Source organism: Aplidium turbinatum, chromosome 3 (assembly GCF_918807975.1).
Source record: "Aplidium turbinatum chromosome 3, kaAplTurb1.1, whole genome shotgun sequence".
In the NCBI taxonomy this organism is placed as follows: domain Eukaryota; kingdom Metazoa; phylum Chordata; class Ascidiacea; order Aplousobranchia; family Polyclinidae; genus Aplidium; species Aplidium turbinatum.
Window position 1 is genome coordinate 6104275 of NC_137474.1, and position 14727 is coordinate 6119001.

The 14727-nt window shown below is 37.2% G+C and overlaps 2 protein-coding genes across 2 annotated transcripts; one reads left to right on the forward strand and one right to left on the reverse strand.

The window, feature by feature from the left end:
- Positions 1-615: 615 nt before the first annotated feature.
- LOC145766908 (uncharacterized) lies at positions 616-12095 on the forward strand. Its single transcript, XM_082578614.1, has 9 exons — positions 616-765; positions 4005-4159; positions 4558-5590; positions 6364-6564; positions 7157-7305; positions 7542-7725; positions 10207-10420; positions 11017-11201; positions 11675-12095. Exons 1-9 carry the CDS (start codon positions 676-678, stop codon positions 11804-11806), a joined length of 2343 nt encoding a protein of 780 aa, XP_082434740.1. The 5' UTR covers positions 616-675; the 3' UTR covers positions 11807-12095.
- Positions 12096-13268: 1173 nt separating this feature from the next.
- Positions 13269-14468, reverse strand: LOC145766127 (zinc finger MYM-type protein 1-like; the record flags this gene model as incomplete). The annotated part of the gene is made up of 1 exon (XM_082577784.1): positions 13269-14468. A coding segment is annotated over one exon (1200 nt), but the record flags the coding sequence as incomplete, so codon positions are not given.
- Positions 14469-14727: the final 259 nt, after the last annotated feature.

Consider the following 14727-nt stretch of genomic DNA (forward strand, 5'->3'; position numbering starts at 1 on the left):
TTTGAGTGAAAGAATCACTGTAAGCAAACAATGCCAAAAGGTGCGTGCATGATGGGACTGCATGATGGGAATCATGGGACTGTGAGGTATCAAAAATTTGAACAGGTTGTTATTTTTCTACTTCAATGTGACGTTAGTTACTACTTTAAAAAATCTATATCTTTGCTTCCGCAGAAAATCCGCAACAAACGCCTTTTTTTTGTATACATGTTTAGTATCGGCCAAATTTTGCCGATACCGATACTCAAAAAATGGCCGATATCACCGATGCCGATACTGATATATCGGTACATCTCTAAATTAGCAAGCTGTTGCTGTCAATGTGTGGTCAGAAGGATGTTGATGAGATAAACCCTATGAATTAATTATTACTTTATTATGTGGTGCAACTTTTACTGCTCAATGCAGGCCACATTTCAGGAGCTTTTACTTGTTGCTGCTTAGCCTGTTGGGTGTTCAACTGTTCATTACCTAAAATTAGACTTTATCAGTTTACTTATTTCTTGATCTAACTAGTCGCATGCGAAAATATATTTAATTTATATTTTTCCAGTAACCACTTTCAAATTGTTTTCTCTTGCTTTTTGTATTTAGATGTTGCATGGCACAGTGAGCTAGAGTATTTATATCATAATATATATATAGTACCGGTACCAGCATTTAATTGTGTAAAATATGAGAAAAGCTGATAAACATTCCAGGAAGTCAAATGCTCTCAATACAAGTGTTTCCACTTATGGGAAGCATCGATTAAGAGTAATACAGGTATGTAATGTATTAGTCAAACTAAATGATAACGAAGTAGCAAGCACTTTCAAAAAGAAATGGTTAAAACCTGGAATATATTCCCAAATAATGAACACCGTATCTTATGTTAAATGAAATAAATATTTTTTTTTATTAAATAAAGCTATGGCTATGGTGAGTGGTGACACTTTGACTTGTTTATCTCAAATATGGTACAATTTTCCTTCAGCAATTTTTTTCGCAACATGACTGCCTGACACAGGGCAGATCTAGTAAGTAGTTTTAGGGGGGGAGAGAGGGCGATTTTAACAATCAGGGTCATTCCATTATATTTCAGGTCAAAATTAGAGGAAATGCCACCCATACTCTCCGATTTGGTTGATTTTGACATATGTGAGAGATGGCAACCCACTGAGCTCAACAAAAAATTTTTTTTCGAAATTGGTTGAGGGGTTTTAAAGTTACACCATTTTCAATTTTAACCGCACGGTTGCAGTATTTCAGCTCCAAAAAGTAAAAATGCCCCAATATCTGTTATACTGAAGCTAGGAAGTTGATGAAAACAAAAATGCCCCAATATCTGTTATACTGAAGCTAGGAAGTTGATGAAAATATGTAGAATACCATTTTGGGGGATAGGAATCCAAATTTGCAAACAGAATATATAAGAAAAACATGTAGTTTTGGAGTAATTTGATTGTAAATATTTTTTGAGGTGTATATTTTGTGGAGAAATTTGCCCATGTAGCCGAAGAAAAAAAAAGCATTTTTTTGGGGGGGATGTTAAGTTGGACTTATATTTTGATAAACACACTCCAATTTTGTTGTTCCATATTGTTCCTTGCCTGGACTGGCGGTCAAAATTCTTTCTAAAATTTTGAAAATTTTAAATGCTTTTTAACATTGTACAGTGGGGTATTCCATTTATAATCATCAGATTTTTTTAAATTTTGTAACCACTAGTCACAGATTTTGCTTATTTTGACATATTTTGTACATACTTAAAAATGATGAAAGGAGCAAAAAAACTTTTTTGAAGTATCTTCATTGGGAGCCGAGATAGAGCACTTTAAATTTTCGGCCACTAGTAGGATTTTGGAAGCTGAGCACAGCTATTTTTTCATTTTGCGCCTTCATTTTTTGACAATAATTCTTTACCTTGAACGATTTTCGCACTGAAAACATGCATTTTACCAGTTTAAGATCCAAGGAATTCATTTAAATCAGTGGCGGATTCAGAACGTAATTTATGGATAGGCCTAAGAAATATCTTGGTCGGCCTTCACCAATAATGCCACGGCGGCCCAGCATACAAAAACTTAGTGTTACCGAATATCTCTTACAAATGCTGTGAAATAGTGATGCTGCAGACAATTCAGTGCCACTTGGTTGTTCTAGTATTAAACATTAATAAATCTGATTTTGGGTGGGCCCACTGTCATTCTGGGTGGGCCTGTACCAATCAGGCCCACCCGGTAGATCCGCCCCTAATTTAAATTGCAATTAAAAATATGCTAAGATGAACATTTCAAATGGTAATTTAGGTTTAAAGTTTTTCTTAATTTATTTTTGATACGCTAAGTTTGGGGGAAAATTTCGAAGCGCTGAGAAAAAATCCCCCAAAAAAAGTTTTTTTCAAACAAAGCAATTGAAGAATAATATTTTCACGAAATTTGATTGATGTAAGTTTTGCATAAACCAAAATATTCAACTTAGAAAATATCAACCCATACATATCAAAAAAATAAAAATAATTGAAACATAACTGATGCTTTGTCACAATATTTGCAGGGTTCAGCCATATTATGGTCTATTTCTTTAAGAATTGTTTTATGTGTCAAACTACAGTACCAATGTTTTATTATTCAGCTGATATCACACAGCTAGTCTGATCAAGATTTTACTACCGTTTCTTATCAAACCAGCACCTGCCTGCACCCTTATCATTTCTGAACTAACTTTTCATTGAAGTAGAAAACTGCCTGGCTATGATGTTTTTATTATTCAGCAGGAAAGGAGTTAAACAGTTTGGTTTGGAAAAGACGATATATGCTGGATGCCACCCACTTCTGCACTTTTGAAACTAACTCCACCTTCTACATCCAATGGTAGAAGTTACTCTTTTAGCTCGCAAGAACTGAACAAACTTGAAAAACTTTTTAACTAGACTGATGTGCAATTTGGTGTATTTTTTATTACTTGATGCTCACTCAATAATTTCTAAGCTGTGCCTATGGGAGTTAATTATACTTTTAACTTTTTTGATCATATGGATTGAAACAAATCACTGTCAGATGACAGACATTACAATTTGCTGTTTCAAAAATGCCAAAACTTCATGTCAAAGAAATTAGAATTTTGCCAAACTGAGTATCAGTTTTAAACTGCAGTCCCTCTCAAAAAACACATGGAACAACTAAAATAACTCATCATAAAGACATAACATGAACAGGTAAATAATTTCAGAAAAAAAAAAAATTGAATTTGGTCATGGCTACATGACCAAAGCACCCCCCAAAGTTATCCCTTCCAAAATTTTTGAAACGTTGTTTTCATCTATAAATGATAACTTTTCACCAATTTTGACTAGAAATTCAGATTCCTTGCCCCCAAAAATGGTATTCTACATATTTTGGTTGTTTTTTTAGCTATAAATTACGAGATATTAGCAAAATTTGAATTTTGGGGGGGCACGATGCCCTGGTCAGGTGGTGAATTTCAAACCCCACAACTTCTAAACCACTTGGTCAATTTCAAAAAATTTTTTTTTGGTGTGCTCAGTTAATGATTGTGAACTTACTGCCAAAGTATGAAACATTTCCAAGATTATTGGTTTTTTCATGACCTGAAATATAATGGAATGACCCAACACACCAACCTGACCTTGCAAATACAGCAGATATAAAGTTAGCCTACTAATTCTGTGTTTTAGGAGGCGATTAGAGCAAGCACCCCTGGATTTGCCAATTCTGTCTAATATGTATTTTGCTATGATTAAAAGTTTAGATTTACAATATAATTATGTAGGCTATGGCATACAAAGCTAAAAAATTAAATATATATAATAACTTTTTTATTAACTAGATTTGATTGAATTAAAAAATACGCTACTGTACCGGGAGTTAAGTTTTTTTTATTCCAATCACTATTATGGTAAACTGTTGCTCATTTCTAAACTATGGTTGTCAACCAAAAACAATATTGCCAGAGGCCTATTACAAATGAGTGCATGTTGATGGGTACATTTTGTAATGCAGAATAATTTGGACTGGATGGGCTTGCAGGATGCATCACTTAAGAAAGGTTTGTTTTCTGATTCTGATGACAGTAACATAATAAAGTCAAGTCCGAAAAGGAAGAAACGAAGCTGTTTGCCAATGAAAACACACACATCTAAGAAGCCATTAGCAATGTATGGTAAATAAATTAGCACGTTTTTGAATGTTGTGTAATCAACTAGTGTATGTGACTGTTGATTTAGAAAAATTAAAAATGAAAGTATGGTGTCACTGTCATTGTGAATGAAAGAATTTTGCTTTTCTATTGCATATTATAATGTTTGATTAACTGGTTCTGTAGTTGATTGATAATTGAAACGGTCAGCAGTACTTGTTCAATTCTACCAGATAAGCTACACACAGACAACTTTGGTTAATATGATTTCTTAAGTACTGAATGGTTCCCTACATTTTTACCTTTGCCATCATTAAAGCCAATTCACTCCGATTGGCCATAAAAAGTTTCAAGATGCTCATTTGCTGCTTGTTTAGGCTATATTTTATTGCTTGCTTAGGCTACTATATGTTTCAGAAAATCTCACAAAAAATCAAGAAAGGCGATTCAGCAAATGGAAAAAGAAAATAATAAAGTAAACAATGATTTGAAAAAATGCCATTCATCATCTGAAAGTAATAATGCTCACTCTCGTGAACATGTTTCGAAAATTATCTGTATTCCTGCGACGAAATACAAAATCACTGATCCTCTTACCACTCCGTGTACTGTTGATTTGTCACAAGATAAAATGTCACCTGATTTATTGAAACGGTTGACAAATGGTGAAAGACAAACCTGTTCCAGCAACAGAAGTGATAATGTCGCTATGACTTCTGCAAACCCCTCTCTTCAAGCAGCATTCTGTTCAACCGCTTTTCATCAAACAAATGCACTTAGCAGTATCAATGCAGATACACACAAATGTCCAGTTATGAGTGAATTGTCTGTGCCTCATATTAGAACTACACCTTGTTCTGTTGTTATCACACCAATTAAATTGTCACTATCACAAGGTTCTGTGCGATATCCCAGTGCATCGAGTGATTTGGTTTTGAAGCTTACTGACGAGTCTTCTTGTTTTGAAGCAGTTGACAAGCCAGCTTTTGCAAGACAGTGGCCTCTATTGAACAAATCCAAAGGAAAATATGTCAATAATTGCCGGAGAAGAAGAAATGTCAGTTTTAAAATCACAGATGGACTATCTACGTTTTCGTTCATGGAGGACAATCAAGGTACCAATGATAGCATTTGGGCATTTCAAAATTCTATTATTCACGCAGACAATGAATTGATGCCCGACCGAAATCGATTTCACAACTCATTTGATGTCAGCCTTTCTTTACCTCACAATCGTTTTCACGTTCAATCAACTCCAATGATAACCAACAAGCCCACTGTAAACTTAATCGAAGGGCTTATTTCTACGTTCAAATTTAACGAGCAAGACCTTTCCCCGAATTTCACTTCGCCAGTTGTTGGAAAAACCAACCAAGAACTTCATGAACCAAGCAGGTCGGAAAATTATCATTTTATGGAGAACTCCACTTCATTTTCTCTTTTTATGAAGGTACATTGTTAACTCTGTAATGTATCATATATTTTTGTTTTGTTTGCTTTTAGCTTAGCTGAAGATCTACAGTATATCGATTTCTAACTGCAAAAGATTAAATCGACTGGTGATATTCATTTTACTGTTAATTACGTAACAATTCCATTGTTACATCATAAAGACGTTTGATCAGCTGTTTTATGGCTGAGGTAAACTTATTGAATTAGAAACTTCTGTTCGAAATGAGTTATGGGTGATAGGGGTAAAAGACGGATTAGCACTCATCTGGAGGAGTTATCTTGGGTTTTGGGAAATTGTGATGGACCGCTGGTTAGTTTGATCCATAAACCAGCGTTAAGTTTTTAGTTTCCTTTTATGTCCGGACAAACCTAATTCAGGAACAAAAGAGAGTAGCAACGCAAAGGCTTTGTTGCTGTATTAGGTTGCAGTAAAGTTGTATTTTAGAAATTTTAACATTTTTTCGGTTAGCTTGATGGCGATGATGGACACCATACTTGTTAATTTATCTCCAGTGCAGAAGGCAAAAAGTTGTCTGGAGAGACTTTCGGTTCTTTTATTGTGAGATACATCTGTGGCCATTTTTGCCTTTTTGCAAAACAAACCAGCTGACAAATCAATGTATTTTTACATTGATTCAACGTCTTCAGACATTAGTTCAATGTGAAAAAGATTGATTTGCTGAAAGCATCGAGAAAGAATGTTAAAATTTTAATACTAGTTATGCAGTCAAAAACCATGATTATTAATTCGATTCTTTGTTACATTTTTAGGAACCAATTTCACCTGACACTAAAAATAATGAAAGGGTTTTAACTAACAGAGATAGAGTGTTATTGGAGTGCAATCAAGACAAGCCTCGTTCTTTTAAAAGTTTATGTTACAACAATGCCGTGATAAACAAACTTGGAGAAGGTCTTTATGGCGAAGTTTATCGTTGTTTTTCTTCATCTCAACTCCATGTTGCAGTAAAGGTAACTAGTTTGACGTATTATTTACATTATCGTACTCTATTTGTAATCTATATTAGGCTACCAGTCTAATATTGCGCAGCAATTGCAAGAGTTCTTTTCATATTCCTCAAGGTCGTGGTAGTAGATTTAGATATTTCTTGTCCGCTCTTCATAGTCCTTGCTTTACAATTGTTATTTTGCTAAGCCTCTGCTGCACTAATTAGTTTCATGATTAGAGATGTACCGATATATCGACGATATCAGCTATTTTCGGAGTATCGCTATCGGCAAAATTTGGCCGATATTGTTGCCGATACTAAAAATGTAAAAAAAAAATCATTGCTGCGGATTTTTTATAGTCAGCAAGACAGCAAAGATATCGATTGTTTGAAGTAGTAACTCACGTCACACTGATGTGAAAAATGACAACCTGTTTAAATTTTGACACCGCATACTGACGTGACCAGTGTTCCCTCTAAAATGCGTGACTGCGCAAATGCGCAACACCAGGGCATTTGGGCAGTGTAATTTGATTGCTGCGCACTTGCAGCGCTTCAAATTTAAAGCAAAGAAGGGATAATGAATCTTTACAAGGCTTTGGTGTTTCATTCAGGTGATTCCAGTCGAAGGCGACATTGTAATCAATGGAGAAAAACAAAAGAAATTTTCTGAAGTGTTACCAGAAATTGTAAATTCAACTGAGCTCTCTCGGCTATCTTGTTGCGAGTTTAACCGAACGGATGCTTTCATAAATCTTTATGGGTAATGCATATACGCAGAGCATAAAGTGGCATACAATCTACCTCTCCATACTATTTAACTATCTTATTCCCCGTACTTGTAAAATTTCCGTAATCTTGTTATCATTTTTTTAGGCAATGTAAATCATTTTTAAATATATTTTTTGGTGGCAAAAAAGTTACCGGTTAGACTAAAGAGTTAAATTAGCGCAGATTTTATGAAAAGTTTTGCTATTAATGCTTTTCTAAAAAAAATAGCGTGCACTGCACCATTGGTAGCTACCCTTCATACTTCCTACACGCATGGGATGACTACCGGGAACGATGTTCTACCGAAAATGATCGTCCCGACTGCTTTCCATCCAATCAGCTCTATGTTGTTTTCGAATTCACTGACGGTGGAACGGATATGGAGCATTTCCAATTCAAAACCGCAGCCCAAGTGAGTTAGTTGTGAGTGATCACTGGTTTTTTGAATGACGAAGACCAAGAATCACATATTTTGACTGTTCAAAGATCTTTTGCAGACGTTAAATCAATGCAAAAAATTTTTTTTTGTAAGCTTGATACTCGATATTCGTATGTTTTTGAAATTACGTAAATAGAAAACAATTGGCAAACTACGTTTTAATTTAGGATATCATCCATAAAAACCAAAGGTGGGCAGTAACTAGTTAAAAAAGTAACTAGTACTTTTTGAGTAACTGTAACTTCGTTACTTTTTTGAAAAAGTAACGATAAGCAGTAACTGGTATTTCAACAGTTACAAGTTACAGTTACTTGATTTCCCAAACAAAAATTGGTCGTTTGTTTTTCACTTTATGGTAGTTTTTTCTTAGTGGTCAAATTATTTGTTTGGGAGAGATTATAGGTGTTCGGCGATAAGAAGCGAGGTTATGTACAGAGAGGAGCTGTGTAAACAGCTAAATAGGATTTTGCGGGCACCAGCGACAGAAAGGAGGCCGTGTATACTGCGAGGTAGGATTTCGCAGTGTTCTATACGGATTGATGTCTGTGACGCCACAATCCTTTGTTTGTTCCCCTGCTTCATTCATTAAGTTCTTCTCGTTGAAGCTTGGAGGCAATGAGGCGCCAAGTTTCTCTGTTGTGAGATTTTCCTACTGCAGTTTTGTAATTAAGTCCTGACCAGTCTTCAGTATCATTACTCATTAGTCCAAATTCTTGGTGGTCTGTCCCTATTTCGTTTGCCGTTCATTTTTTCTTCTGGTAGTTGTCTTTGAATAGAATCATTGCGAATCATGTGGTCAAAATATTTCAATTTTCTTGATTTAATTGTTTGCAGAATTCCATGTTGGTATGTATTCTAGATAGTACATCTTTGTGTGTGATTTTATCCTTCCATTTTATCCTTTCTCCTACTAAGCTGTCTGTTAGAAATTTCACGTTCTCCTTTTTTGTAAAGCGATTTTTTTTTCGTAGATTGTGGTTATATAGCTTTGATTACATGTAGACGATACGCAGTATCAGTAGCCGAAAACTCGAAATAGATAAGTTTCTGTCTAAAGTATCTGAGATTGAAACAAACCCTACTGGTAATGGTAAAGGCATATATGGGTATACTGCTGCGATACCAACCTTGGGCATGACGCGGAAAAGATCAAGAACTTCGGGACAGTAACAAGGTGGTTGTCTGCGTGTCATTGCTTACCCGATTGTTGGAATCTTTGCAAAATAGATTTGATCATGTTTTTAATGATAGTGAGTGCCAGCTAGCTGCTGCGTTTCATCTACAATTCAGATTTTCTTGGCTTGACAAGGGTGAAAACATTAAGATTGCTCTGCATCTCAAAATCGTTATTCTATTACAGAACAGCAGCAATTTCAACATCGACGATGCAGCAAGCAGCAGCGACACTGATGTTGACAGTCATGAAACAGATGACTTTTTTGCTCCGTTATTTGAAAACACAAAAAAAGGAAGCGAGTGCCGCAAAAATTCTAGATAAATTTCTCGAACGTAACCTAACAAAGACGGAAACGTCTGATGCATTACCCAATGATGCTAATTTTCCTATCCCCCCCTGTACTGCTGTTGAAAGACTAGTCTCCCTTGGAAAGGACATTTTGAAGCCAAAGCGAGCTGGACTTAGCGATCAACATTTTGAAATGCTGATGTTTCTGAAAGGAAATTGATGTTGTGCCTCTTCGCTCATTTTAGATACCCGTATAAAAATATTGACACGCCCTACTGGCTACTGCTTATATACGGAGTGTCCTATGCATGTCGTTTTTTTTTCTTCAATTTTTTATTTTTTTATATTCGGTAGGCGGCCGTTTTGGGCTTAGATTATGGATGTTTAGAAGCATCATAGTATGTGGACAGCTAGAAGAGTGGTCGCTGTTTTCTAGTTAGGCAACAGCTACGAACAAAGCATCATTTTGCCCTTTATCATGTATTTTTCAACTTGTACTTCATGTGAAGAACAGTAGTCGTAGGGTACACATCTATTTTCTTCAAAAAGTAGCTGTAACTAGTTACTTTTCAAAAAACGATAACTGAAACTAGTTACTTTTTGAGCGAAGTAACTGTAATTGTAACTTAGTTACTTTGAAAGTAACTTGTGCCCACCACTGATAAAGACGGTGTCCGGTCGTTTGGTCGACAGGACGTTTGGTCGACAGAACGATTCACTTTAGGGTTAGGTTAGGTTGGGGTTAAGGTTAGTTAACTAACCCTAACCCTAAAATGAATCGTTCTGTCGACCTAACGTCCTGTCGACCAAATGTCTGTTGACAGAATGTCCTGTCGACCAAATGTCTGTCGACCAAACGTCCTTGTCGACCAAACGTCCTGTCGACCAAATGTCTGTCGACCAAATGACCTGATACCGATAAAGACAACCAGGCGGAGTTGTCTTGAGCGAGCAATCAGGTTTTTTCAACATATTCTCACCTTGTTCAGGCTTTATCTGTAATCCGGCAAACTGTAGCGGGACTCGCCGTGGCAGAGGAAGTTTATCAGTTCGAACACAGGGATTTGCATTGGGGAAACATATTGGTCGAAGCCAACAAGACCACGCACATCGATTTCATTATCAAAGGAGAAAGAAGAGAGTTAAAGTCGCATGGGGTAACTGCTCGGATCATCGACTTCACGCTTTCACGCATGACAAAAGGTTGGTTGCTTACAACGCTCGATACGGTAAAGCAGACAACGATGCACATTTAAAGCAACATTCTATTGTTTGAATCTATTTGAATCAATCAATTCAAATTACCCAATGGTTTATTTAACAGGAACAGTATAACAGGGGTGTCCAAAGTCCGCCCCGCATGGCATGCCTGGTAAAAAGTTGGACACCCCAGCAGACTGCAGTATAATAAAAAATAAAGAGCCCAAAATGAACATACTAAGCTCATGTTCACTGTTCAGCAAACCTTTTGAAAAGAAACTGTTTACATCCTCAGTGCTATTAAATCAAATATTTAACAGGGAATCACTGCCCTACTCCTACAGCAATGATGATTTTGTTGGTTAAAAGCCAAGAAAAATACACACAGAAAAAGATTTTAACCAGAGTGTGCTCGAATTTCCGAGTGAACATACTCAAGTGAATATGAAACTGACAGATGAATTTCCATAACATATCACTTACGATACACTGTGGCAGTGTGGCTTTGTAAAACGTTTTGATCTCTTTTTAAGACAGTAAAATCCAAGTTTTTTTTTTCAAGCTGTTTGGAAATCACGAGAATATATTGCAACTTCCAGGTGGTTTATGTCTTTACCAAGACCTGGCAACTGATCCAGAAATCTTTCAAGGCGATGGAAGTGTTGATTACCAGTTCGAAATTTACCGGATGATGAGAAGCATTGTGGAAGATGACTGGTCGCAATATCGGCCCAAAACAAACGTATTCTGGATCGATTACCTTTTGAAGAAATTTTTATACGCTGTGAGTGGCTAAGATCGATTCGCATCCACTGCGTTGGCAATGAAAAGTTCTTACTATCATTATTAGGCTTCAGTATCCCTAGCTTCAGATACCAACGAAGCACTAGTTAGCGCGTAGATTCGCTTTTCCTGGACGCAAAGGAAGCTTATACAATCATCAGTGTCTAGTTGCAATTTGGTCCCACTAGTGGGGGTGGCCGATTTTTTTCATTCAGCAATTATCTTTACCTGGTGGTTGAAAACACCGCTCACCTCTACCCAGGGTGTAATAAATTGGGTGGGCGTAGTTGCTGAAGTAAAGGCGGCCGAGAGAAAGGAACTAGCCACCCTACTTTCCTTAGTGCCAAAGGCTTAGAACAATGAGAACCTTATCTTCTCATACCCGACACTTGAATCAAGTATGGGACCCCCCTTTACCTTACCTTTTACTTGAAAAAGAAACATCAAAACAATATTTATGGATTTAATTTTCAGATAAAATACAAGAACAACCGAAGCAAAGTTCACAAAGATGCGTTGAAAATGTTAAAACATTTAGAACAATCTATTCTTCAATACGCTTCTTGTACACAAGTACTTGAAAAAAGTGAACTGTTCAAGACATGACATTAGTTATAAATACCAGATGGCAACTTTGCAATAACTGCAGTCTTGAAGAGTCAGACATACTTTCTGAAAACAAAGAATAGCCAATGAACTGACGCACCTACATATTGACGTAGCAATAAAAGAATTCACTGTATATTCTTCATGCATTATCGACTGTATAGAATAATTCAAGGCTGGCGTGGATAAGGTTATTGAAACGCGAATGTGCACTATACTAGTGAATGTACCCTTGTATTGGTAATCGCATAGCAGTTTCTACTTTCTATTATATATTTTATCAACATGATTATAGGATTTTAAAGAGTTTTGTAACTTGGCTATGTGTGCGTTTTAAAAAACTGCGTGTGTTTACTTTTGATGTGACAAACTTCTGCACTCCGGGCATCAGTCTTCAACAATTTTCGATAAAATAACCTCAAACGTGCACCCGAGTTGTTTAACTGACAACCAATTTTCGATGAAATAACCTCAAACGTGCACCCGAGTTGTTTAACTGGCAACACTGAACACCAAGGTGTGTACTGAAAAATGAGTTCCGCGTATCCCTGCGAAATGATGGGGTGGGCATCCGCGACTTTAAAGGTAATGCGCTACCGCTACAATACGCCAAAAGTGCGGCGCTACACACTAGCAGTCGATGAAAAGTAATGCGCGCTACTTCTGTCTTGAGCTGTCTCTGAAAAGCTGTTTTCAAGTAATTAGTGAAGTAAAAGTAGTAGTAGTCCAGTTTTAATCCGGTGACGTCCCCGTTACCGAGAGTGGCCGAATTCACCTCCAAATGCCGCAATCGCTTTCACACCCTGCCTCCACATCGATCTGTCTAACGCGTCCTCTCCAGTCAAGCCCACCTTGCTGCTCTCTTCAACTTGCCTTTTCCACGTTTTCTTGGGTCTTCCTTGTTTTCTACGACCTTCCACTCGCAACTCCAGCGCTCTTCTCAAAACATCATCTTCATCCCTTCTCAAAACATGCCCATACCACCTCTCATAGGCGCCGACTTTTATTTTTGCACGGGGTGGCGGATAGCACAATATGGCAACCTAAAAACTTTCAAACTGCATGTTTTTGTTTGATTTTATTAAGCGTGTTTGGTAGATGCAATTGTCTTTTCACACCTGATTTTTAGCTCGATAATTTACAAAGCAACTTTCAAACGAAGTCTAAACTATCTCGGACGAACTCTCATAAACAAACGGATAGCTTTATTTGAATCTCAACATGCACTCAGATTTCAACATAAACTAGCAAGGTAAACGCCCACATAGCTGCGGCACTAAACGTTTGAACTTATTGTTGGAACTCGAGTTTTGAAGTGACGCAACGCTATCAGGAAAGCGTATTTAACAGCAGCCAATCAATAGATCATGGAAAACGCATAAGGCAAAATGCGAAACACAAGGTACAAACTTAAAAGGCAAGTTCTCAAAAGAATTAAAAGTTTAAAGACACGTTTCCAATGTTACAGTATGTCGTGAATTTTATTGTTACGTTGCTGCTCTGACACGTAACATTTGGCAAAAGTATTTTTGCGCACAGCAGCTCTGTCAATCCAACTGTTAATCAACTGGTCAAGTTGTAACTGTGAAGCTTCAGCTCGATAAACATTTAAAATTAGGACGTGGTTCAATCGCTGTTGCGTCATGGTAGATCGCAAGTAGGTTTTTATGCGCCTGAGTGCACTAAACGATCGCTCCGCCTCGCAGGTGGTGGAAGGCAACGATAAATATATTTTCACAATGCAGACCACGTTTGGAAGCATTAATGAAATTGTTTCATTGCTTGCAAATAGATCAAGCAGTTGCGACATAGTTGAAACAAAAATCTGTTTTTGCTGTTGAAAACTTTCCAGCTGTTGCAATTCCAGACGCAGAAGCGTTGGGTTTATGTCATCTTTATATGTGGCAGTGACATTTTCAAAAGCAGCTCTGTTCTCTTCCGATGCTTGATCCTTGGCAAGCAGAACTGTTTCCATGTCATTGATCGTTTTCATGTCCTGCTGTGAATAATGTGACAAAAGTGAAGAAGAACACTGTTTAAATACGTCTAAATAAATGCTTTGGTAGTAAGCATCTACGGTAGAAAAAAACGGTTGCTGTTGCTGGTCATCGAAAGATCTTGCAGTACGTCTACCACGGCCACGCGGCAAAGATGGCAACTGCAAACCCATATCAACAGCTGATTTTTTACATGCGTCGAACAACGCAGATGCCTCACTTTCTGTTGCTGTATTCCAAGAAACTGTTGATGATACGGCTTCCAATAATTCACGTACCTTTCCGACATTGATCCCGCGTTTCTGAACAGCGATATGTACAGGGCTTAAAATAAGCAAAAACTTTTGCAAGACACGCAAGGAAAAGTAAACGTCAAAATTCTCCATGGATAAAACATGGCTAATGGCATTGTTTCGAGTGACAGCATCCATGCCATCTTCTTTCGATGCTGTGTCAAGCCAATCTAGTATGACTTCATACTGACCAAGAAAAGCATTTACGGCTGGGAGCTGCATTACCCAGCGTGTGGTACAGAGAGGGCGCAATGAAGGCGAGGAAGAAGATTCATTTATCTTCATGAAATCATTAAATTTCGCCAGTCTTTTCGGAGATGCTTTTATAAAATTAACAACAGCACCTAACACTGATATTGCATGCAGTCCTTGTTTAGTGAATTTAAGGAATTTTCATACCCACATTTTTGTTGAAAATGCTCTCAGAATGCACCAAATTCAAAGTAAATTTTCAAAATTTTCTGGGGGAGGCCCCCAGACCCCCCGCTGCTCGGTGTCGTCTTAGGCGAACACGCCGGTGGCTTCGCCAGCCCGACGTCAAAAAAAAAAAAAAACATTTCAAAATTTCTGGCTACGCCACTGGAATGGCTGTTTTCTAGTTTTTAGTCTTCATTATAATTTCAATCAATTA